The following is a 25,827-nucleotide window of genomic DNA, read 5'->3' on the forward strand; positions in this document are numbered from 1 at the left end:
ATATTTGAGAAAGCTAAGTTAAAAAATTCTTCAAAACATTTCATCAATAATTTTTTAATTATTGCAATAATTAATGCGTGTTTAAATTTTATTTTATATTATTTTAGCAGTAATGAATAATAATTGCACTTACCAATTAATAACTACATTTACTAATTTATAACATTCATTAATTATTGAATTAACAAAAGAATTATTAAAATCACCAAACAAATTTTTTTATAAACATTTTGAAAAGTTTTCGAACCTAATTTCCTTGATAATGAAAGTATGTATAAAAAATTATATTATAAATTCTTATATAAAGTTAGAAATTGCTTTATTATCATGTTATCACCTTAAAAGATTTAAAGAATTATGAGACTGATCTCAATTAAAAATCATTGTTAGTTCATATAATTTTATTTTAATTAACCACTTTCAATACGTTTTAATAATTAATATAAGCAACTAAAATAAATAAATTGATTAAACATTGTTGACCTCATTGTTTTGTTTTTAAATATTTTTATTATTTATTTTTCGATAAAGAATTTCTAGACTTGTGTATAATATAACATTCTAATTTCAAGTCACATGATATAACGGCAAAGTTTAATCGTTTATCTTTGGAACAATCAGCACAGCAGATCTATCATCGTTCCGTTGTTACTTATTAGCACACAATAACGACATACCATAAGCCCACTGCAAGGCACACGTGTTTAGGAACATACCCTAACAGAGATAGTGTTTACATTCTGCTATAGGGCTCTGCGTGGTCGATTTTGCAGCTCGTAAAAGCTATTTTGCATGAAATCGCGGAAATGATCCATCAATTATAGTTACCACACTTGTTTAAATTCAAAACCGCAGTTGGTATGTTCTTGAAAAAAGTAACTTAAATTATACGTTGATTACATTGGGGCAGTGTTATGAATGTATCAGAAACATAATACAGTATAACCCCGGTTATCCGAAATAATGTGTTCAGGGTGATCGCATAATCGATTTTTTCGGATAATCGGATAACTGGCATTATGATTACATTCTAAAGAAAAATTATAATTTCTTACATCTTCTTTTCTTTTTTTATATTTCTTTGTCTATATTTACGTACTACACGTATTACACATGTGTATGTACATATACTTTGTACGAATATGTGTACATACACTTACACATATTTATAGGCAAATAATATTACATAAAAATAAAAATTAATAAGTGTACATACTTAATTTCATTTTATTTTGATTTTCATTCAAATTATTACTTGACAGAATTCAAAAGAAAAGGAAATGACACTGAGAAACTAAAATATATAAAAAATTTAAAAGGTAAATAGTATTAACCCTGATATTATTTAAAAAGTAGGCAAATGTAACACAAAGTGACAAGGTGTTATAAAAAAACTAATTTTTGAAATAAAATTACTACGAATGAAATTTGTCATAAAAGTTATGACAATATAAGGTTGGGCTGTATTTTCAAAAACCTCTCAAATCCGATTTGCTTCATTTTATATAAAAATAAGGTTTGCGAGAAGGATTTTTGGTGATTCGACATGGTGAATGGTGATTCTGTGAAACACATTTTACTGTGGTAATGTAACTCTCTGTACAATATATACTAGTTAAAATAAAGTGGGAAAACTCAGTCTCAGTTAGGACAAAATAAATATATTCTTAAACATATACCTAATAATATATATCATGTTTTATAAATTAGGTTAAGTTTTAATTTTTTTAAATGGGCCAGTATTGTAGCGGTTTTCACCATCGATGAGGAACCTGCCACCTTGATCACATTTCAACCGTTTATCATTTCTATTCATTCAACTTTATTATCCCAAAATAATTATACATTTATTCGCTTATATCATTCAAAACGGAAGAACGTATTAAACATTTATAAAGTCTAATTCAATAAATTGATTTACAATAATTTCGCTTGAACTGAGATGGCGCTTAAATCCGTTTCTGATAGCCCTAATTTTCGATTAAATTTGGGTTGTTTTACCGACGCAGAATTCAGATTTCAGCTACAACGCTTGTATCGCCTTAAAAATCAATATGGTAAAGACATTCCCATATTGGATCTTAATACTTGAATTGCTAAAATTCCTCTCCGCAAATATCGTTTTTTTGTTAAATGAAGCTATTTACAAAATGTCAGCCAAATTCGAATTGACAGATTTTCGGAAATTTAGCCCTGGAATGTTATCTACAGTCGAACATGTACCTAAAGTTTGTTGTACTTGCTTCTAAATTACCATTTGACAATGTTTTTAACGCTTTTATCATTTGTTGCTATTATTTTATGATTATTTATTAATAAGTAAAATTATTGAATAATAAATAAACCACCTATTTACCATAAAAAGTAGGGAAATTAATAAAATATAAAAAATTAAGCAATAATTTAATGCTTGAGCACTAAAATTTTCATAAATTCCAAAAGTGGAATTAATTACTTTGATTTATGAACGACTCAAATAACAATATAGTAAATAATTGTGGAAAATGATGTTTTTATACACCATATGCGAATATTCGAGTATCTTATCCGTGGAACTGATATCAGTAGTTTCATCTTCTGTCTACGAGAGGTCAGGCACAAGGAGAGTGATTTCGAAAAGCGGTTTATCGTTCGATACCTTCTATTGACCCTTTGCCGTATAATATCGTATCGCATTCACGACACAACTTACAGTTGAACTTACAGTTGAATTTTGAGTTAAATTCTGATAATAATTTGCCCAGTCAAGTACCGTTAAATACCATGTAAGCATGATATTTAAATTTTCATTATTTATTTTAAAATGCAAGCAATGAATAACTATCGAAAAAATAATAGCAGAAGGGATGAATGCTTTGATGACCATATATTTTCATGGAATCTACGACTCTTGTTATTTTATTCTTTTGTCTTTATACTTAACAAGAAATTGTTAATAAATTACATTTGAGTACATACTTCGTTTAATATATACTGAGACTTTATTCATTTTCAAATTGTAATCACTATTTAATAAAAATAATAGATAAAGAGAAGGTGAAAAATAGTAGCATAAAAAATTAAACATCAAAGTTGCAAATACCTTCAAGAACCAGCTCAGCCTGATGGCGCGCACGATCGATCGATTTATCGATCCGGAGTTGCCCATCGCGATCGATGCGTAAGTCATAGGTCTTCTCTCTCATTCGCGCGCAAGACCCACGCCGACGCCATTATTATATTCTTAATTAACCAGTGCAGAGGTGTCCATCTCATTGTCAGTTCTTTTATGTTACTCAAGAACGTATCAACTTATGTGTAAAATACCTTTGTACAAGCTCATCCAAATATCTAACCACCATGCAGGCTTTATCAGATACAGCTTATTTACACTATTAACTGAACAAGCACGTGAGTCGTCAACCACGTGCTTCTCATTCACGCTCAAAAACATTCACAACCAAAGCGGGCTGAATTAACGGCGCTCAGACTCACTCAACCATCTTATTCACAAGCCAACTTCTCTAACACTCAGGTAACAGACTGTAACGACTTTATTATGCAACTCAAATTGAAATACAACTCAATTTTCGGAAACCTTCGAGCCGGATTGCGCACTTGCTAGAGTCGGTTTTCGTTAATTTCTTAAACAAATCATCGTGCGCCTCACGAATCTTTGTCTCGTGTTCGTAATCTTTATCGCTCTCAAGTCCGACATAACTCCTCATTCTCACACTCTAATTCAGGTGGCGTTCAGGCAGCTCACTGTAATACCAGATCATCGACGGCCGATAAGGAAGAGAGCAGATCATCGATATGGCACAGCTATTAAGGACCACTGACAAATGGAGTGAGATTCAGAGTGATGATTCGCAGGAGACATTGGAGGTGTCGGAGCTGAACCCCTCACCTCGCACCTCGTCAGTGCTGCACTCACATGCGACCAGGGCCAGCTTACCGGCAACGCTACCAATAGAACTGCAGCTCAAGGTGCGGACGCAAATGGGACGGCTCACCTCTATTCAGGACGTGCACGAGGCAGTGATAAAAAACTCAGGGGACCTCTCAATGGAGGAATTAGCCGATCTGAAGGCACAGATAGAAGAAGCGCTCAAGGCCTTCAACCAAGAGCATGCTTACTTGGAGGTCGTGTGGCCTACCTCGATGGCTCATCATGAGTATTTTGAAGCAAACTGCCACTTGCAAATGCAGAGAGCTTGCTCTGCGGTCAAAAGATTCATCGCCAAGGAGAAGGCATCGCTTCTCAACTTAAGGTCAACTCAACAACTGGAGACACTACCGGTCATCTCACTGCCCAAGTTCACTGGGAGCTACACCGATTGGCCACCATTCTTTGAGCTATTCTCATCAATGATTTTAACAAACACCAGATTACAGAATGTAGAAAAGTTTTACTACCTGAAGCGGTGTCTGGAGGGAGAGCCAGCTCAACTGATCTCTAACCTCCCCCTGACAGACGCCTCCCTGCAGTCCGCACTAGAACAATTAAGGACTCGGTATGAGAATAAAAGACTGCTCATTCAGGCACATTTAGATCAGCTCTTGGCTTTGCCTGCTACCAAGCACCATTCTGCAAGGTTGCTCAACCAACTTCTCACCGCCGCGATTGAGAACAGGAACGCGGTTCTCAACCTGGTCGATCCGAATCAACTGGCGGACTGTATATTAGTCCACCAGGTGAGCAGCCGCCTAGATGGTGCCACGAAGAAGATGTGGGAGTCCTCATTGGAGGCAACCAACGAATACCCCACCTTCGATCAGCTCACTCAGTTTGCCACGTCACGTGTACGAATTTTGGAACGGCTCGAGGCAGATCAAAACAAGTCAGCTCAACCGCAGTCCAAACAGGCGCCTCCACCGGAACAGCCAGCTCAGCCCGCACGGATCAGAAGAACAATTTCGCATCAGGCAGTTCCGAGAGCCTCACCGTATGAAGCCTGCGATTGTTGCGGTCGCGGCCATTACATTGTTGCATGCAGCCAGTTCAGGAGGATGAGCATAAAGGACCGGTTCATGTGTGTACAGCTCAATCGACTGTGCTACAACTGCTTGGGCAGGCACCCATTGAAGGCCTGCAAAACGACTCGAGAGTGCAAGCTCTGTTCAACGCGGCACCACACGATGCTTCATGGAAGCGAGGTCGCTTTTATGACCACATCGACTCAACCACCTGCTTCTCATCCTAAGCAAAGGGCAGGCTCATCCCAGGCATACTCATTTACTTCACCAGGAGCGCGATGAGGACCTAGCACAGTCGTCAGTTCAACTAATTCATCTCTACTCACAACAGCTCATGCTCTAATATCAACATTAGTTTCCACTCATCAAATTAGGCTCCTTATAGACTCCGGCTCAGCATTATCTTTCATATTGGAACCAGCACATCCGCTCACTTAACCTCCAAAGACACCGCTTAACCACGATCAGTCGATGTGATGATTGGAGCCGACTACTATGGATCCATCATCAACCAAACGTCATCAAGGGCATACCGTCAATACCATTGGCTCAACTTTCAATATTTGGATGGTTCATTCTTGGCCCAGTTAACATGTCTCACTCACGTAATTACCATCCTCACTTTGCAGTTGCTCACGACGACCAGAATGATCTGCAAGAGCTGCTCACTGCAAGGGCAAATTAAAGTTGGAAAGTACAAAAAAATATTATATTCTGTGTAATTATTTTATTGTTGATTTATAAACGAAAAGAAAATATTTTCTAAAACTATTCTCTTTCTATACTGAAAATAAAAAATGACCTGTGGCTCTTGTTCTTAATCTTTCCCAGAGGCAGGTCTCCTTTGCTGCATGTTGTAGTTATAGTTTCTTATAGACCATTATTAGTTTCTAAAACAAGTTGAAAAATATCAGCATAAATTGGCATGTTTCAAACGTTCTTTTTACCTCGTTCGTTGTTTAAACATGTTTTAATTTACATAATGTAATTATGATTTACAGTTTTATATAAAAAGCACTATTTAATGTTAGACTACATCTTCAAAGTTAAATATTATCATCTTTCTTAAAAGTTAAATTTTCCCGGAAGTAAATACGGCGTTCTCTACTGTAAAAGCAGTTTTGCGTAACGTATACAGGAGGGGGCCAAGTCCCATAGCTTGATTAACATTATCAAGTGTTTAATATTTTGCATTTCAGAGTTTCATAATTTCAGGGTTTATATCATTTAAATTAATTATTTATTTCATTCGAATTATCTCGTTCTATTTGTAATTTTGAGTCGAAGATTATTGAAAGTATTATTCATCGTCAATTGTTCGTTATTCATAAATATTCCCAACTCGGTATATTTCTATTTCTGATTGTTTGTGTACCTACTCCATTTCATTTCGAACATTCGCGGAATCTTTTAGATCGACATCGAACAAAAAACGGAGTTACAATAACGATATTTGGAAAAGAATTATTATGGAACTTAACGGAGCACTTTCGAGTAACGACGGGAAAAAAGGGCTTTTCTCTATAAGCCAGCTCGTACATCATCGGCACGAATCCCTTCGGACGGTTATGGAACGCTAGAAGCTGTGATAACAAAGGCACCATCGTCAAGCGATAGGAGCTTCGTAAACAAACGATGCTCCCAAGGTAAAAGTGTGATAATAAATACGTAGCCATCACGATTATAATTCATTACTTTTTCATCCACTGGCTGATGTACTTTTACACGAGTGGAATAGCTAATACCTCATTTAATTCAAAGCATTTTTAACTAATTTAATTTTTTTAAATTAACAAAATAGTCATTTGGATTAAAACAACTACTTAATTATATTCTACATTAACAACTTCACATAAAAAGCATTTAATATAAATTAATTTTTAAACATAAAAGTGGATCATTTTCTCTCTATCATGTATTCACAATAATATCACAATCCATAATTTTTTAAAGGGGATATTTCTACCCATAACCCTTGAATAGCGAAGTCTAAGAATAGGTCAATCGTGACCCAAACTTATAAAATATATATACGAGGGTACTAACCTGAAATTAAATTTATAATTTTTCTAACGAAGGGGTTTTGTACAGGGTGTCTCAGCCGACTTTCACATCTTGGTTTCCTCGATATTGTGGCACGTAGAGAAAAATATTTTATAGGGAACTTAAATGGTATCGAGTAGGGCATGTTCTGGTGTTATTAGTTTTTTCGTACGTAGACGCGTCAAGGATATATGAAGATCAACTTTGTTTTTTTTTAATGGAATACGGTACTTTTTTATGCATCAAACGATACAGCTAGACATTTTTTATAAAAAGGTACTGACCTATTTTTGAAATCGATGAAGTAAGGTCTGGCTATTTAAAGGATAAGGTTTACGCGAAAGATTCAACTACAGTGACTGATATGAAGCAGCGTATTATCGACGAATGTGGCAAAATATCAGCCGTTACATTAAATAACATAGGCCAGTCCTTACTTCATCGATTTCAAAAATGTTGTGATGCAAATGGTCGTTATGTTGAACCATACCTGTAGATAAACGCTGTCAGTACGAATTTTAGAATTATTTAAATTGAAATATCTCCTAAACTACCAGCTTTTCGACATACAGTAAAGACTCGATAACTATTCGAAAGGATCTACAGTAATGCTTCGAAATAAGCAAGTGGTTCGGAACCGAACAGTTGCTTATTTCGAAGCAGGTAGCTATTCGGCTTGACTTTGTTCTTGAAACGGGACGATAGAGAACGCGAGAAACGAGTGGTAGCGGCAAATCATAAAGTGATCGGCCGAGCAGGGATGTTATTTTTTGGACAAGGATAGAATATAGCATGCCCTCTCATTCTCGCACTATTTCGCTTATTTCAAGGCAAATATGCTAGACTGAGAAAGCATTATAGATATTCCATTCTTCTTCTACTAACCGATGTCATTGCTCAGTCGAGCGTGACAATTTATTACCCAAAACATCGGCTTCTCGCTTTCACGGACCTCTCACTCATTTCTCGGACCTCTCACTTTGCGGGCAACATTAAACGAAAAGGTGGGGATAGAGATTTGCTTGTTTCGAGCCGGAAAACTGTTGTTTATTACGGATCAATACTGTACCAGACTTACGAGGGGAACTACCCAAGTGTTACGCTCATTTATTAATGAAACTTTGCCACCTTGTAGAGCTCGTCGACCTGAACACGCCTATACCCCCTTTTGGGGGCAGACGGCTAATTGTTTAAAAGATATTAACAATTAAAGTTAGTTACTGGTTACATTGAGAAGCATGACAAAGTAACACATATAAATGCTTAGCTCCGCGGTAAAACGCTTGACTCACAATCTAACTGTCCATGGTTCCGAACTTTTTTTTTCTTTTTTCTTTTTAATGATAATTTGTCTCTTTTTGAATAACTATTACAACAGTGCTATAATTATTGCATTTATTAATAGGTAATTAATTACATGTGCTGAAATTTTTATAGAATTTAAGTTATCTTTTCTATCCAATACGTACATTAACACCCTTACCGCATTCAAAATTTACTAGCGTTTATTTGTTATTATACACACACAATTAATTTCCATAAAATACGAATATAATTTCTGTCCTATTGTTTTGGATTCTTCACTAATGTCTTCTGCGTCTTCTTCTAAAGTTGTAAATATAAATTATAACTTTGCACAGTAGTATAAATGAATGTAACTAAATAAATATAATTAAATAAATTGAACTTGTGAAACCAAATAATAACAAATAAACGCGTGTAAATTCTGAATGCGGTAAGGGTGTTAATGTACGTATTGGATAGAAAAGATAACTTAAATTTTATAAAAATTTCAGCACATGTAATTAATTACCTATTAATAAATGCAATGATTATAGCACAGTTGTAATAGTTATTCAAAAAGAGACAGATTATCATTAAAAAGAAAGAAGAAAGAAGAAAAAAAAAGTTGGCGGGAACCATGGACTTGAACCGTGGGCAGTTAGATTGCGAGTCTACTGTTTTACTGCGGAGCTAAGCATTTATGTGTATTAGTTTGTCATGCTTCTCAATGTAAGGAGTAACTAACTTTAATTGTTAATATCTTTTAAACAATTAGCCGTCTGCCCCCAAAAGGGGGTATAGGCGTGTTCAGGGCGACGAGCTCTACAAGGTGGCAAAGTTTCATTAATAAGTGAGTGTAACACTTGGGTAGTTCCCCTCGTAAGAAAGCATTACAGTAAAAGCTGGATATATGCAACAAACATTGGGACCCAGGTGTTGCATATATCTAGTCGAGGTGTCGAATCTCGGGTTACACGCGACGAGCAGCCAAGCGTGAACGTAGAAAAGGACAGATAGTGGCAGAAAGAGGGAGGTCCGATGATCAAAGGAAAGAGCCGAAACGTATCGGTGTGACTAATACTAATTGAATCAAAAAACTTTTTTATTTTTGACTTTTATTTAATGAAACTTGTACTAGCGCATTGGTGAGATTTTTGTGATTAAAGTGGTACCAAACACGATATAGTTTCAATTATAATTACTTGCTAAAATTGATGTTAAAAGTTGGCGAAAAGCAAAGGAGGATTGGAAATGAAAACCGGTTGCGGTGTCGGCTCGGGTTTCAAACGTTGCATATATCCAGCCGAGGTGTCGATTCTGGGCATTTAAACGTTGCATATATCCAGCCGAGGTGTCGATTCTGGGCATTTAATGTTGCATATATCCAGCCGAGGTATCGATTCTGGGCATTTAAACGTTGCATATATGTATTTTGCCGACGTCGACCGCACAGAAAGACAGCGAGAAAAGACGAACATTTACAAGCCTAATCATCATAACCAAATGTCATAACAATATCGTGTTTGGTCTCATTTTAATCAGGAAAATCTCACCAATATGTTGGTGAAAGTTTTATTAAAAAAAAATAAAAACTAAAAAAGTTTGTTTGTTGGATTAGTATTGTCTTACCGATATGTAGGCATTTAATTTGTTACGACCACCTCGACTCTCAGTCCCTCTTTCTTCTTTATTAGACTGTCTCTTTCTATGTTCGTCGACTTCGGCAAAATACAAACGATTAGCAGAATCAAATCTTCTGTTCGCTAAATGTTCCTCGCCGGTTCCAAATTCTGAACACTTATCGAGTCTTTACTGTACACAGGTTAGTACTTTTTTATAAAGAATGTCTAGCTGCATCGTTTGATGTATAAAAAAGTACCCCATTCCATTAAAAAAAAACAAAGTTGATCTTCATATATTCTTGACGCGTCTACGTACGAAAAAACTAATAACACCAGAACATGCCCCACTCGATGCCCATTTAAGTTCCCTATGAAACATTTTTCACTATGTGCCACAATACCGAGGAAGATGTCAAAATCGGCTGAGACGCCCTGTATATTGAAAAAATTGTTTGATTTTTAAAGAAACTGTAAAATTTAGAAAATGAAAGTAATATGAAATACTCTCTTCATGGTCCGCTGTCTGAATGTTAAGATTCGTTTCATTGTCGATAAAATAAAGAATGGTTTCATTCTTACCGTCAATTGAACTACTTATATTTCTGCAAAGTTTTAAATATTTAAAAATTTCTTAGTCACCAATTATATTTTATTAGTATTTATCGAAGATACATTTATACCTATAGAAGGTTAAATAATCTTTAAAAAATTTATTTATATTCCAAAATAAAATTATTTCGCGGATATCCTACTTTTATTATACAATATTTCAATCAAGAAAATTTTAAATAATTTATTTATCTTTCAAAATAAAAGTATTTTTGCTGACATCGTAATTCTATTATTCTTTCTATTTTTTCTTCTCTTTTTTGCAAAACAAATCATTTAATCACTCGCACTACACCTGTTTTCTTTCTTGATAGTCCCCATAATAAATTTATACGAATTTGTTTATTTGAACTATCAGTAGGTAAAAATTCAAATAAACAAATCGTATAAAAAAGAAAATAAAGAAATATACTTTTACAATGTAGTTTTACACTTTGTTCTAGAGTATAAGTGGTTACATTATTTTTTTATTTATTTGTTTATATAGAACGTAACATAGTTTGGAACGATGTGAAAGGGATTTTGTTATAAATAAAAATAATTGGGATGTATAGAACAACATTTTTCATTAAAATTTCAACGACTAAATGGGATTTTTACCGTAGCATAAAATTTTCAGCAATTTTCCACAAAATTTCACATTTTCATCGATTTTTTTGTCAAGCTTGTGCGGTGTGGAAGTAAAGTTTTGATGCACACTTTTTAATATTTGAAAGCACAGTACCTGTTTCATGTTTTTACCATATGCGTTGGGTTTAATTATTGAAACTGAAAGGAAATTGTTAATTTATTATTCTGTATATTATTTCTTGGATACTGAAGCACACATTGTCAAAAGATATTAAAAATTTTTTAAATAGCTGTTTGTGAAGAAAAATTCATTAATTTTGTTATACTTTTTACACTGTATGGAGGTTCATAAAATACAAATACATATAGTTTCTTAAATTCTGAAGTCCCTTATTTTAAAAAAGTAGATTTATTCTTACATTTATGACTTTATATTCTATAAATTGGTTGATCGCTTTTCAAGACACCTGGTGTACAAATTCTTAAAACAGTTATTTAAGAAAAACACTTTTTAAAATTTTAGCGACATGAAATCAAAAACACTGAATTTTTTAATTGCTTTCTTCTCTTGAATGATCAATTTATATGTATATATGTTTTATAGTATACATTGTTATATTCCGAATAGGAATTTTTCAAAATTTCTTTTATACTTTTTTACATGGCCCAGATGTGATACGACAATGCGTATAGCATTCTGGGAACCCCCTAGTCGAACGCGGATAACGTCTTTGATGTTTCTAACAATAAGTTAGTTTATCTCTTGGCGACACGATTCAGACTGTTAATAGAATAAAGGATTCATATACCGGATATTTATTGCGTGGCATAAAAGTTGTTGAAAAATTTCGACATAATTTTTTATTTATTCCGGGAACTTTTTTTGATTAAAATGATGATTAAGGATTTCTATAAGTTCTGAACTTATTAAGTCAAATAAGGAAAAAACTATTAAGGAGATATTAAGTTAAAATCCAAAAACAAATTTTGTCATAATTACTGGACACAGTGAAAACTACAAAACTATTTACCGTGCCTGAGTTACGGAACACTATCCCAGATATCGTACTGCAGCTAACGGATACGAATAAATTATGTTTACGCGTAATTAAATTTATTTTAATTTGATAGTGGATAAGTACAAAATGAAATGTTTGTTATTATTTTTAAATTATTCTTATTACGACGCTATTACTCTTATTACTGTTTATTCCTCACGTTTGGTTTAACGAGAGGTTGGGACAACTTGAGGATTGGTATTGATGTCCAAATAAATTGACCCGTTGCAATTCGTACTTGTAGTTGATTATAATTTTTAATTTTATTATACTTCGGTTAAACAGTTCGGTTGAGTATTTAGTTTTCGGAGCTTATCCGTTCGACAGAAAATGTTGTTTTCGATGTGTGTGTGAGTTGTTTCACGAGAGTGTTTTCACGAGAATGGTTTGAACTATAATGTCTAATTAGGGAACTTGTTTCAGATTTTTATATTCTGGGCAAGGAGTACAATTTTCGGATGAGCCATGCCTATTGGCCTGATTTTTGTGGAGGTGGAAAATATTCCTTCTTCGTTGTCAGGGGTGCCTTAGTGACGTACGCGGTGGGTCCGCGTGTACTCGGTGACCGTAGCGAGCAATAAAACTAAGCAATACCTCGACATGAATAGAAAACTGCAAACAAAGACTCTACTTCTAAGGTTAAGGGTTCTGGCAACCAGATGTGACTAATAAACCAAATTACTAGATAGGATGTAACGATTCCTTGGGTCTTATTGCTGCTACAGGTAAAGATCTATTGATTTGAAAAAATGTATGCTGTTTGAAAGCAAACTTGAATTAAGGTCTAATCCTATCGTCGAATATTTTATTCTACTACCTGACAAAAATTAAGTTAATAACTCGTCGAAACTCGGGTTTACGAAAATCAACTTCATAATGGGTATTGTTGGTGCGACCCGACAATTACAATTATCAATGTAAAATTGATTAGATTAGGAATATCGTCGGCAAAAAATAAGGTAAAATAAAAATGTCACTTATATTCCTTCAGTTTTTAAGATTTTACATTACAAATTTAATTTTTATCTTGCTTGCATTTTCAGTTTATTTCTATTTTATGTAATAGCATACCCCTTTTGAAAAATTTTAAATTACTTTCCTATCAACTCTTGGATCAATTAATCGTTATATCGTTAGGTATGTCAGTTCATATTTGAGCTACGTCGTTTGGACTACGACATGAAATATTGCGCAGGAGTTCTAGAAGGAAAAGATTAAACCAGTTTAAAATATAATACATTGGTTAAACGTTCCAGAGTGACGTTGATTAATACTTTAAAATAAGACGTCATACTTGATCGTAGAATAAGTTAACGTTTAATTTCAATAAATAAATAAAGTAAATACCAAGTATATCTACATTAACTCTTTCAGACCTGAATCTTCTGGCAAATGAAAAGAACATTTCTTTTTGTATAGGGTTATTTCTTAAACTTCAGAAAGTGAACAGATTTTATCAATATTGATAAAACGAATCTTAAAATGAGAAATATTAAATGACTCCAATTGGGCTCATTTGGAATCTGGAGAGGATAAAAAATAAAATAGTTGTATTTTCTTAAAAAGAGTAGATTATGCGTAATTCCTCATTCATTGAAAAAAGAATAACCTTCATTAGAACTTAAAAAAAATGTAAATAGAATGAAAATAATCAATATTCTGTAATAGTTAACAGATTAACTTTTCGTTTCAAAAGTCAAATGATACCCATACAGTAGACCTCGTTACATTGCTGCGGACAGGGCTGCAGCCGGCTTTAGGGGCGGGAAATTTTTCCAGCTTCCAAACTTTTACTCGCAGAGAAAAGTGAAGATAAAATTGTAGCATTTTCATAGGGTATGATAGTGGAAGAGTGGCATTAGTATGCTTGAAAATCTGTACGAAGAATAAATCGCACACGTGGCAATATAACGAGAGTCTACTCTATAACTTTGCTTATTATTTCTTCTATTAGAACGAAAGTATTGTGTCGGCCATTGGATAAAGTTCCGAAAGATGCAACCCTCCGATTGCGGTGAAAAACCAAAGTTTATCCTTGATTAGAAAAGAAATTCCTTGAAAGGATTTTTGGCGACAAGACCTCGTTTGCCTTCTACATCTCCTGAAAGTTTGGAAAGTTTCTACTGCATATCTCGAAAAATATTGATTTCACAGAAAAAAGTTTCAAACAAAAAATGAAGCCCTTAAAAAGCTCTACAAAAACTATTTTTTCACATAAACCTATTATTTTGGCTGTTATGTAAACAAATAGTACCTAATTTCTACACTATCGGGTTGATACAATATAGTGAAATATATAAATTGCACATAAATTGCAAATCCTCGCCTTACTAAATTCTTGAAAGAAACATCTGTGAGAATGGTTTTTGGCGATTCGAAAAAAAAAAAAATTTACGTTTTTCATATCGTTCCCTACCTTACCGACACAGCGCAGTATAATTGGCGTTCTGTTCCGAACACATAATCCTTACTTTCCGGCAACGCTTTCATGAAATAATAATAAATTAATTATAAAAACATGTGCAAATGAAAGCGTTACCGGCCGCCTTACGGCGCGGCGGCCGGATTTAAATGTATACCCTGACATGATCTGAGGGAAAAATACTATTATTGTTCATAACAGCTGAAATGATACGTTCACATAAAAAATGTATACAACGTTTTTTGTAGAACTTTTCAAGAGCTTCATTTTTTGTTTGAAACTTTTTTCTGTGAAATCAATATTTTTCGAGTTATGTAGTAGAAACTTTCCAAACTTTGAGGAAATGTAGAAGGCAAACGAGGCCTTATCGCCGAAAATCATTTCAGGAAATTTCTTTTCTAATCAAGGATAAGCTTTGGTTAAAATTTCACCGCAATTGGAGAGTTGCGCTTTACGAAACTGCACCCCAAAATACTTACAGTAAAATGTTTTTGATCAAATACATTCTCTTACAATGCTTGACATTAAGAATACACTTTAACTTATTATTTATTTATTTTATTTTAATTTATAGTCGCATCGACAGCAAGAATCATTAGCGACTTAGCCCGACAGGCTCACAATGTTAGTGGTACATAATAATCATAAATGAGTAGTATATAATGTTATACAAATATAAACATAATATAAACATAGATGAAAAATATAAATAAGTATAATTCTAATATATAATAAACATAAGGTAGAAAATTCGGTGAGTGGTGTGACGATATTTATCTTCAGTTGTCCATCATAAACTATTAAGAATTCCTATGTTTTTGCAGAATTCAATTATTGTTTCCTGATACTTAACTGAGACCAGTGAATTCTTCAGGTCGTCCTCAATGTTAAATTTCAATCTTCCTAGATTGTATTTATCACATTTGGTGATAATGTGATCGATCGAGAGCATCACATTGCAAACTTCACATACCATACGCGGACCACCATTCAAAATGCACGCATGAGTCAATCGGGTGTGCCCAGATCTTATCCGTGTAATAGCCACCTGTTCTTTCCTATTAAACTCTGAATTAGTTTTGAGATCGTAGAAGTTATTGATTGACTTATGGAGAGGGCTAGCTTTGTAATTCTTCCATGACTTATTCCACTCAAGCTCGCACGAGGATCCTATATGATTGGTGATGTCCAGAGTAGAGTTATAAATGGCATGATTGTTAGGGCGAAGGGTGGTAGCCATTTTATCCCCGAGGTCGGCCATTTCGTTTCCGTAAATACCTTTATGGGCGGGTATCCATGCAATAATTGTTGTTTTCCCTGAATTTATCAAATCATTATACAATTCTTGAATTGCAACATACATTTCGATGGTCTGTCTAAAATTATGACATCTTGCTAATGTGGAAAGAGAGTCAGAGAAGATGATAAATTTGGAGTCAGGCGAGTTAGCAATGAAATTAAGTGACATGAGAAGTGCATATGATTCGGCGGAAAAGATACTGTTGAAAGAATTCAATCCATGATTGATAGATACGTCCTGGGTGAAAACCGAGGCTCCTGTTCCCAGATTATTCTTGGAACCATCAACATAGATGTGCTTAAAGGAGGGGTAATTAGCATAAAAAGCATTAAATCGGCCTCTCCAATCCTCGTCAGATAGATCCATCACTTCACCCAACTTAAGCGAGGTATCAACAACTGGTATTTGAAGCAACCAGGGTGAATCTTTGTGGAATCTATTTTTCTCCATTGTGGGTAATGTATAATTGATATTGTCGAGATAATTTTGAATTCTTAGCCAAGGGGGATCATTACCATGTTGACAATTTACCCTGGACTGGTTTTTAGGAAAAATGTCATCGTGAATGATACCATTCCTCGAAGTCGCAGCTTTAATAGAATATTTAATACTAAGTAACTTCCTTCTGTGTTGAAGAGATGGTTCACCAGCTTCAATCAAAATGCTACCAATGGGACTTGTATGAAATGAACCAGTTGAAATCCTCAGTCCTGCATTATGAATTGTATTAATTTTATTCGAGTTGGTTTAGCAGAATTGTATATAATAGCTGCGTAATCAAGTTTGGAGCGTACAATCGCTTTATAAGCTTGAAGAAGAATGGTTTTCTCAGCTCCCCAGTTACTATATGCCAATGATTTTAGTATTGTTGGAGTTCATATTGAAGGGATTTAGAAAGATTTATTGGGTCCCCTTGACCATGTTGTTGCCATCTGATTATCAGGCTCTGGGTGGCGCACATGGAGTTTGTCAGTCACCGGAAATAGACGGTATTAGACATCATAAATTTCGCCTTTTAGGGATGCAAGTGGTCGTTCTGCTTGCCACTTGAACTATTTACAATGAGGACCCAAGTTCAGGTCAATTCTCAGAATTTCTCGAAGTCTAACTTTCGCCCACCTAAGCGATGCTCGTGTTCCCCTTCTATATCGGAAATGCACTAAGGGCGGTTGGAAGGGAGGGCACGAGCTCGAAGCAAATTTTAGAGAAGAGGACACTTCGTTTTGGTACCTTGTACAAGACGGATAACAGTCAGACACTCACGACAGATTGTAGTAAATTCAAACACACACACCCAGTTACACGTACACACATATACACACTACAATAGGAATAAACAATATAATAGTGCATAAATGTGTGCAATCATTTTCTCCCAACCTGCTTGCTTGGGTGATACTAATCAAAATCAGACGGCACTTTGTGCAATATCCGAAGGATTGATTAGCAGTCCTTAACAAGTATGTTCAACCTTCTTTTGCAGTTGTCAACAAGGCTGCCAATGTGATGGCTCCATTTGAGTCTACTGTCAAAAATTAGTCCAAGAATCTTCGTACAAGAAACAACTTTTAGAGGATTAGTTCCTAGAGTTAGTGAGGGCGGCTGAGATTCACAGCGGTTGGTGAAAAGAATGCATTCAGTCCTGGTGGATGGAAACTTAAACCCAGTTCTTTTAGCCCAGGCATTTAACTTATCAAGGGACGATTGAATAAAATTTTGAGAGGTACAAATAGATTTTCCTTTACAAAAAATAGTAATGTCGTCAGCAAACACTCTTGTGATTGTCGGAAGTTGCGTGATGCTGCACGCTTCGTTGATAGTAATCAGGAACAGAGTAACGCTGAGAACAGCTCCCTGTGGCACATCGTTCTCAATCACAGTTTTTTGTGAGAGGAAAGCATTAAAACGGACCCGGATACTCCTATTGCTAATAAAGTTGTTAATGAAATGCCACATATTGCCAGTAATACCCATTTCTTTGAGATTGAGCAGAATTTTGTATCTCCACACCATATCGCATGCCTTTTCGATATCAAGGCTAACAGCGAGTACATGCTGCTTGTTGGCAAAGGCTTCACGGATCCGCGTTTCGAGGCTAACAAGGTGTGAGATGGTGGAGTGGCCAGTTCGAGAACCGAACTGATTGTCAGTTAAGAGATTGTTGCGCTCGAGAAACCATCTCAATCGAAAATTGATGATCCTCTCAAGGATCTTGCACATATTACAGGTAAGAGAGATGGGTCTATAGTTGTTGGGTTTAGATGAGTCTTTACCAGGTTTAGCAATAGGGATAACAATCGCTTCATTCCACTTTTTAGGGAACACATGATTAGACCAGATGATATTAAATATATCAAGAAGTATTTTCATTCCAATAGGAGGTAAAATTTTGATGAAAATATTAGGGATATTATCGGGACCCGGGCTAGAGTTTTTAGATCGAGAGATAGCTTCATTGAGTTCCCTCTCAGAAATAGGGGTATTAAGAAACGGATGATTGAGATCATCGGTTACATTAATTGTTTCTTCTTCCCGGTTACCTTTATATTGTCTGAAGTCCTCATCATAGTTCATCGTACTAGAATTATTTGCGAATGTGAGTGCAAATATATCAGAGATCTGTTGAAGACTAGAGACTACGTCATTCTGGTTGTTCATAATAAAATGCGTGCCGCAACCCTTTCTATTGCCCCTGATTGCATTAATTTTATCCCACACTTCTTTCATGTTAGTCTGCTTGGTTAAGGTTGAGACAAATTTCATCCAGCTATTCTTTTTACTCTGTTTAATAATTTGCCTGGCAGCAGCACGCAACTTTTGAAACTTAATTTTGTTCTCTTCTGAATGATGTCTTTTATAATAATTGAAAGCTCGTTTAGAATTTTTTAGGACTTCTCTGCACTGATCATTCCATCAGGGAACAAGCTTGTGCTTTTTCGGTAGAGAAGTCACTCTAATAGTTTCGTTAGCCGCCTTAATAATAAAATTAGAAAAGGTTTCGGTAATACTGTCGATATCATTAAGACAGTCCGCAAAATTAAACTTTTGCAGATAGGAATTAAGTCGTTCCTTATATAGATCCCATCTAGCATCATTCAATTTCCATCGTGGGACAAATGAAAAAGTGCTATGATTATTAGGGATATTGAGTAGCTGAATATAGATAGGAAAGTGATCACTATCGTGTAAATCATCCAGTACTGTCCAATCCAGGTTATGAACAAAATTGAAACTACATATCGTCAAGTCAATACAACTAAAGGTACCTCTGGATACATTAAAGTGTGTGTAATGGTCAGTATTTACCAAAGTAAAATCTGGATTTTCCAATATGGTACCAATAATATCTCCACGGCGATCTGTTGTCACAGAGCCCCATAATGTATTGTGGTTGTTAATGTCGCCAACTAGAACAAATGGTTTCGGCAGTTGTGCAATCAAGTCATTTATTTCGCTCAATTGGAAAGTGTAACTATTTGATAGATAAATGTTACAGATGCATAACTTAATTGGAGTTGAAATACATATCGCAACCGCTTCGACACTAGTTTGAAGCTGAACTTCAGTAGCTACTGCTTCATTTCTAATATAGGTAGCTACCCCTCCACTGGCATGGTTAACATTGATTCGATTTTTAACAAAGCACTGATAATTTTTAATTTGTCCAGTAGAATTGTTTTTAAAATTAGTTTCCTGGAGACATACCACCATAGGTTTATAGTCTTTTACCAGTAACTGGATCCTCTCGAGCCGAGCAAAAAAACCATTAACGTTCCATTGAATAATGCTATTCATTATAATTGTACTTCAAAAACAACTTATTCAAATTTATTCGGAGATTTCAGGTTCAGATTCTTCGGTGCCTTGATTTGTCAAACCTTTCTTTAGTTTATTAAGAATTCTTGTGAACCTGCTTTTAATAGATCGCTCACTGAGGTGCGGGTAAAGATCGAATATCATATTCACTAAGGATTGAGTATCACTTGTGTAGTCTTTAGCAATGCTAATAGGATCACCGGATCCAAAAGAATTTTCTAGGAAACCTTTAAATTGGTCAAAGTTAAGAATAAACTTTCCAGGTGATGATTGGATGACTTGTTTAATTGGTTCAATTAGTTCATCAATTGATTTAGCTTGGGTTCCTTCTTGGCCTGTGTTAGCTATTAGTTTTTCAGTTTTAGCTTTCTTCTTTGGCTTAACTTCCTTATCCGTTGGTAAATTGTCTTTAGCCTTAGTGTGTTGCGATCACCCCGTTGAACTTGTAGAGAGAGGTCGTTTAATGGGAGACGGATCATTGTTCATATGAATTTCTGCAGTTTGCAAGGTACAATTCGGAGGGATGAAGTTCCGAATACTACCGGTCGCCGATCAAGATGAAATTTTGAGGAGAAGGGGGGAGGGGGGGGGACCCCAAATATAAAGTGGTATCTTTGGCTTCCTATTAGTTTCTGAGATATTAATTAAAAACTTTCGTACAATACATAGAATTTTTCCTATACAGACGTAATTAACACAACCGTCTTCGCTGTAATAAGCTGACATCGTCAAGTGTCGAACAGCCGTTGACACAGCGGAAATTCCAACCTGACTATCTATAGGGTGTCCGATTTAAAACTTTGGAGATACGACTGTCGTAGCGTTGCCGGCCGCCTTCCGGCGGCCGGAAATTTATCTACCCTTGCCTAACTTACGTATAAATCAAATGTGTTTAATTTCTTGAAAATTAGTAATAAAATATTAAACAAAGTAATGTAACTAAAAAAATGGATTTTACATGGAACACCCTATAGAAACGGAAGCCGATATCGCTATGGTGTGAACGACTGTTCGACACTTGACGATGACGGTTGCTACAGCGGAGACGGTAGTGTTAGTTACGTCTGTATAGGAAAAATTCTATGTATTGTACGAAAGTTTTTAATTAATATCTCGGAAACTAATAGGAAGCCGAAGATACCACTTTATATTTGGGGTCCCCTTCCCCCTCCCCCCTTCCACTTAAAATTTCATCTTGATTGGCGACCGGTCGTATTCGGAACTACAGCCATTCGGAGAGACAAACGATAAAGGTGGGGTTTCATTTGCAGCAAACGGACAGTTGTTTTCCTGATTACTAGCGGCACGAACGGAATCATGAGTACTAATATCATTAGAAGTAATGACTTCAGAGGTATTAATAGGCAGAATAGTTTCGTTTTCTTGCATAACTTCCACTACAGGTTCTTCATTGATAGTAACCTCATTGTCCATTTCATTAACGATTATATTATCACTTGTATTTGGCACGCTTTTAACAGTAGGACATTGTCTCGCGATGTGACCATCTTTCTTGCGCATTTGAGTTGATCTGTAGACGGGTAAATCCAATATGTGGTATCGTCAAATCTGATCTGTATATTATGCAGAAGTTTGTTTACATCATCCGGGTGTACAATGACCTGACGCCTAAAACTAAGAATATGCAAGTAACCTTCGTCTGATAATCCAGCTCTTAGGAATGAAACAGCAGACACACGTCTAATGTTCATGTCATTCAGAACGTTTTCTATAAGCGAATGCGGAATCGTAGGATAAACATTGGAAAGTACGATGCGTACACTGAGTTGCATTGAACTTGTCGCAGTGAAGTTAGCCACGCATTCACTCACCGACGCGACGTGAATGCGTTAGTGAATTTGTAGCCAACTTCACTGCGACAAGTTCAATGCAACTCAGTGTACATTTTTGGTACTAAGAGGACGCATTTCAAGACGTTGGTTATTAACCAATATTTGCGAGTGTTTAGTCGTCAAGTCATTTACAATGTCTTTACTGGCTAGGAACAGACAGATTCTAGTATTGGAAATTCTAGAAGCAAATCGGATGTTTTCCGGTTTCACTAATTTTCCTACTGACTTAATATATTCTTTGAGCTCAATGCCTTCTTTAGATTCGATAACTATTGCTTGATCTCTTTTAGGAAACTGACTGTTTTGGGTAATACTTGCGTAGCTTGCATTCTTGTTCTGATTTGACTCATTCGTGTTAGCGACTTGAGATGTAGATAGTTCAGTATTCTGGATCATTGGATAACGCTTGTAGTCAGAAGTCATTTTGGCGTTTAGGTGTCTCGTAGTACGAAAAACCACACAAACTGGTGGTCACCCTTAATACTGATTAATTCACAAGTACTGAATATATAGCTGATTACACACTCTACAATTGAAATAGAAATAATGAAACACGCAGAACTAGCGACACTAAGAAAAGAGAGGTTACCGTCCGGTTGCTTTGACCGCTCGTCGAAGACTGCACTTTAACTTGCTTTAAAATTTAATTGGGTGTAAGTACTAGTGAAATCCAAACATTGATGAAATTAAAAAAAAAGCGAACCGTACCAACACAGAGATATTTCTACTTAAAATTATACTTTATATTATATATACATTATATAATATTATGTAAATATAGTTTAGGAAAACCATTTGCTGCAGATAACAAGAGAATACTATATTTAATTGTTTTTCAAAACTGAAGAATAGAAAGATATAATATGTGTTAGTTCAAGAAAAGAATGGAGATGATTTCGTATGTAATGATTAATAGGAAAAATATTTATCTTTTGTTTATTTCATATTGATTAGGTGATTTACTTTGCATTAATATTATATTAAAAGTTATGTAATTTTTACTTTTTATAATTTGAATAAAATATTTTAAATGAACAGAGAATAAAAATTGAAATGTTATAATTAAGAGCAAATAAAAACGGTTTGTTTTTTTTTCTTATTTCAATTCCAAATTAACACGAACCTATAGTCTGAAAGAAAAGAAGGAAGAAGAACGCGAAAAAGTAGAGACAATCAGATCAGAAATCTTCGTAAATCTTTCAAACATGTAATTACATTACTGTCATCAACAACGGAAAATACTGATAAATTACTTTAGTCGATAGTGGTCTTCAGTCCATTAATATTGAAGGATTTGTACGGACAGTTCATTTTAAACACAAAGGTTTCATTAATTTAGCCATTTTGCAAGTGTACTGATTATTATGTATTAAGAAATGGTAAAGTTAATTTATTACAAGTTTAAAAGTTTACATTCCACGTCAGCGGTGCAATCATAATTGTCCAGTAAGGGGATCAAGACATTTTCTTTCATACCTTATTAGGTAATATTAAATCTAATTTTCTTCATTTTTATTTATTTTTGCCAATAGTATTCAACATTTTTGAAAACATTCTGATATTCATTAAGGGAAATGGGCATTTTTTGAAATCAAAAAATCGAATTTTTGTTGTCTGTTTATTTAATATTGATTTTATTGTTAGCATCTTTTAGTTATGTATTAAATTTTGTAACATTTAGTAGTTAAAAATTATATTTTTGTTCTCTAAACCTTTAAATCAATATTAACCTTTATATCAATATTTCCAAAATCAAAGTTCTGAAAATTATTACTTTTTTATTTAATTATTTACTTTTTGTTATATAAAATAATCATCTCTTTCGGGATACATTTAATACTTTTATATTTTGAGAAATTTATCCATCAATTTAATAATAATTGAAATATTTGTTCCTATGGAAGCATGATTTATATTTTTACATGCTTTCCATCAAATAAAAATTTCTCTCTTAAATTTTGTCATTATGCTTTTCACTTAATTATATTTTTAAACTAATCGATATTAAAATAAGGCACAATTGATAGCACAATTGATAGCTTTCGGGTATTACAGAAACTGGGAGTCTCCTCCTATATTGCCATTTTGCCTAGGAAAGCTTACCATGCTCGTCACTGCATACCTTTGGAATGGAAGTTCGAGTACAGTAATGGTCGGCTAAATTTCACTACGTTCGGGAGTCAGCAGTGAAATTAACGCGAGCAGGGTAGCGTTTTTATTCCGAGAATTGACTCGAGCAGAACTTGACAGAGTAAGAGAATAGATACGATAGGAGGAAGCGAGATAGACGTATGTACTACGTCTAGCAGCGACGGTCGAGGCACGGCACTTCAAAGGGATGCCGCGAGTGAAAAAAGTGAACATGCAATAACAAGAATTTCACTATCAGTAATTTTCAACTTATTTTTATGAAAATTATATTATTGGATTATTGAGATCCTTTTGATTGAAATGAGTCCAAACACGACGTAAATCGGATTGTATTTACGTTATCTAATAAATTCATAAGAAATCACGTAGAGTTAATCATAATGTAAATCATAATGGATCATGTACAGAATATATGGTTTACACAATTATAAATGTAAGACGAAAATGACTGAAAATAAAATTTTCTTTACTGCATGTTTACTTTTTCCAGTCGCGGCATCCATTTGATGTGCGTCTATTCTTTCTTTTCATTGTATTCATTTTCTGTCCTTGTCTACTGAGATCAGGTTTCGCCGAGCTCGCTGTGCTGAGTGGTGGGAGAAGAGTGGGGCTGGGTCGTGGAAATTTAACCGTGCAGATTTCAGTGAAATTTAGCCGAACATTACTGTACTTATTAACATATTCTAAAGCAATAACTTAGATTTTTTTTATTATAACTTTAATACGAAAATTTATAAACGCTGTTGACCGAAAATTGGTTCCACAACGGTATCTAATTAATACGTTCTCTGTTGCTACAGTACATACTGGATAAGGGTGATAAGTAAAGTGCAATGAAATATTGATTGTTAGTGTCACTATTACATGATCCATAGGATGATGTTTGTAATATTTTTTTTATAGCCAATTTGTTGTCTAATGTTGTCTCAACATTGTCGAATATGCTATTTAATATATTTGCTATTTATTTTTTATGGTGTTTTATACGCTATTAGCCTCAGATTTTGAAATAATTTCCTACTTAGGATCAACAGGAGTAGGTGACTAGCGTCTCTAGCGGAGTAGAAGTGAAACACGGAAAAGTAATTCACGTTTTTTGGATACAATTGTGAGACAAATACATAATAAGTATGATATTCATATTTAAAAGAAGTGTACCGATGGATGTACAATGCGTTTTTGGGAAAAATGGAAAAAAGTTTCTTTTGTAAAAATGTACTTTTTATAAGATTTTAGAAGTCAGATTATAAAATTGGACTTTGTACAGAAACTATTTAGGAAATAAAATCATGAGAAAATATTGCTTCTTCACCTCAAAATCTTTAAACTACTAAATCACTAAATTTAAACTTTTTTTTATGTCAATGCGGCTGTTTTTCTTCCTTTCTGCACGAATAGACAAGGATCGTCCGGAGCTTCTCCGTTTCTCCGCATGAGACCCTTATCTCGTTGAACGCCATAGTGAAAATGGGCATTTGTTGTGAGTCGTATTAAAGTTACAATTATTAAGAATAGGAATAGTTAATTTTCAAATTTCAAATCTCAAGCTTTCTATTTGGTATTTTACATTATTTGTACCATAGCAATGTTATTTAAAACAATGTTTTTCAATCGTTTTCTTTTAATTATTCAGGCATCTGTAATTTGCGGTGCAGATCACCCGTGACCTCTATGGCATTCAAGGAGTTAATATTAATTTATTGTTAGACTTGGGCCGTCACTTGTGTTGACTCTTAACTTTTTGGTGCTGTGGGGGACTATAGTCCGTCCAACGAAACGAGTTAGTAAATGTATACAAATTCTCGGGTGTGAAGCAGGGTCGGCTCACGGTACAGCGATCCCTGCATACTAAAAAATAAGAAGTTACTTCTTCTGGAACAATAATAATAGATCTAAAATCATCTCCCAAAATCATGACAAATAAGTTTTGCGCGTCCTATATACAGGATTTTGCTATGATCGCGGTGTGCGTATTTGAAAAACGCTAAGTTGCCCCCTGCCGTTCTAAGCAAGGGCCCACTGCAAGAGACCGCCAGAAGTTGGCCCTGAACTCGACCCTTGACAGTCAATAGTAAAAGCCGCTCGCGTGAACTCCACGCAACTGTTTTGTTTATATTTACTGACTCGTTTCGTTGGACGG

The 25,827-nt window shown here is 34.8% G+C and overlaps 2 protein-coding genes across 2 annotated transcripts; one reads left to right on the forward strand and one right to left on the reverse strand.

Moving 5' to 3' along the window:
* The first annotated feature begins 410 nt into the window (after positions 1–410).
* LOC117609912 (uncharacterized) lies at positions 411–5,760 on the forward strand. The gene is made up of 2 exons (XM_034336670.2): positions 411–3,514; positions 3,726–5,760. Exon 2 carries the CDS (start codon positions 3,796–3,798, stop codon positions 5,239–5,241), a length of 1,446 nt encoding a protein of 481 aa, XP_034192561.2. The 5' UTR covers positions 411–3,514; positions 3,726–3,795; the 3' UTR covers positions 5,242–5,760.
* Positions 5,761–15,357: 9,597 nt separating this feature from the next.
* LOC143305685 (uncharacterized) lies at positions 15,358–18,594 on the reverse strand. The gene is made up of 2 exons (XM_076690213.1): positions 17,838–18,594; positions 15,358–16,577 (listed from the first exon to the last, which is right to left on the reverse strand). The coding sequence occupies exons 1-2, from the start codon at positions 18,592–18,594 to the stop codon at positions 15,358–15,360; spliced, it is 1,977 nt and encodes a 658-aa protein (XP_076546328.1).
* Positions 18,595–25,827: the final 7,233 nt, after the last annotated feature.

Source organism: Osmia lignaria, chromosome 9 (genome assembly GCF_051020975.1).
Source record: "Osmia lignaria lignaria isolate PbOS001 chromosome 9, iyOsmLign1, whole genome shotgun sequence".
Classification (NCBI taxonomy): Eukaryota; Metazoa; Arthropoda; class Insecta; order Hymenoptera; family Megachilidae; genus Osmia; species Osmia lignaria.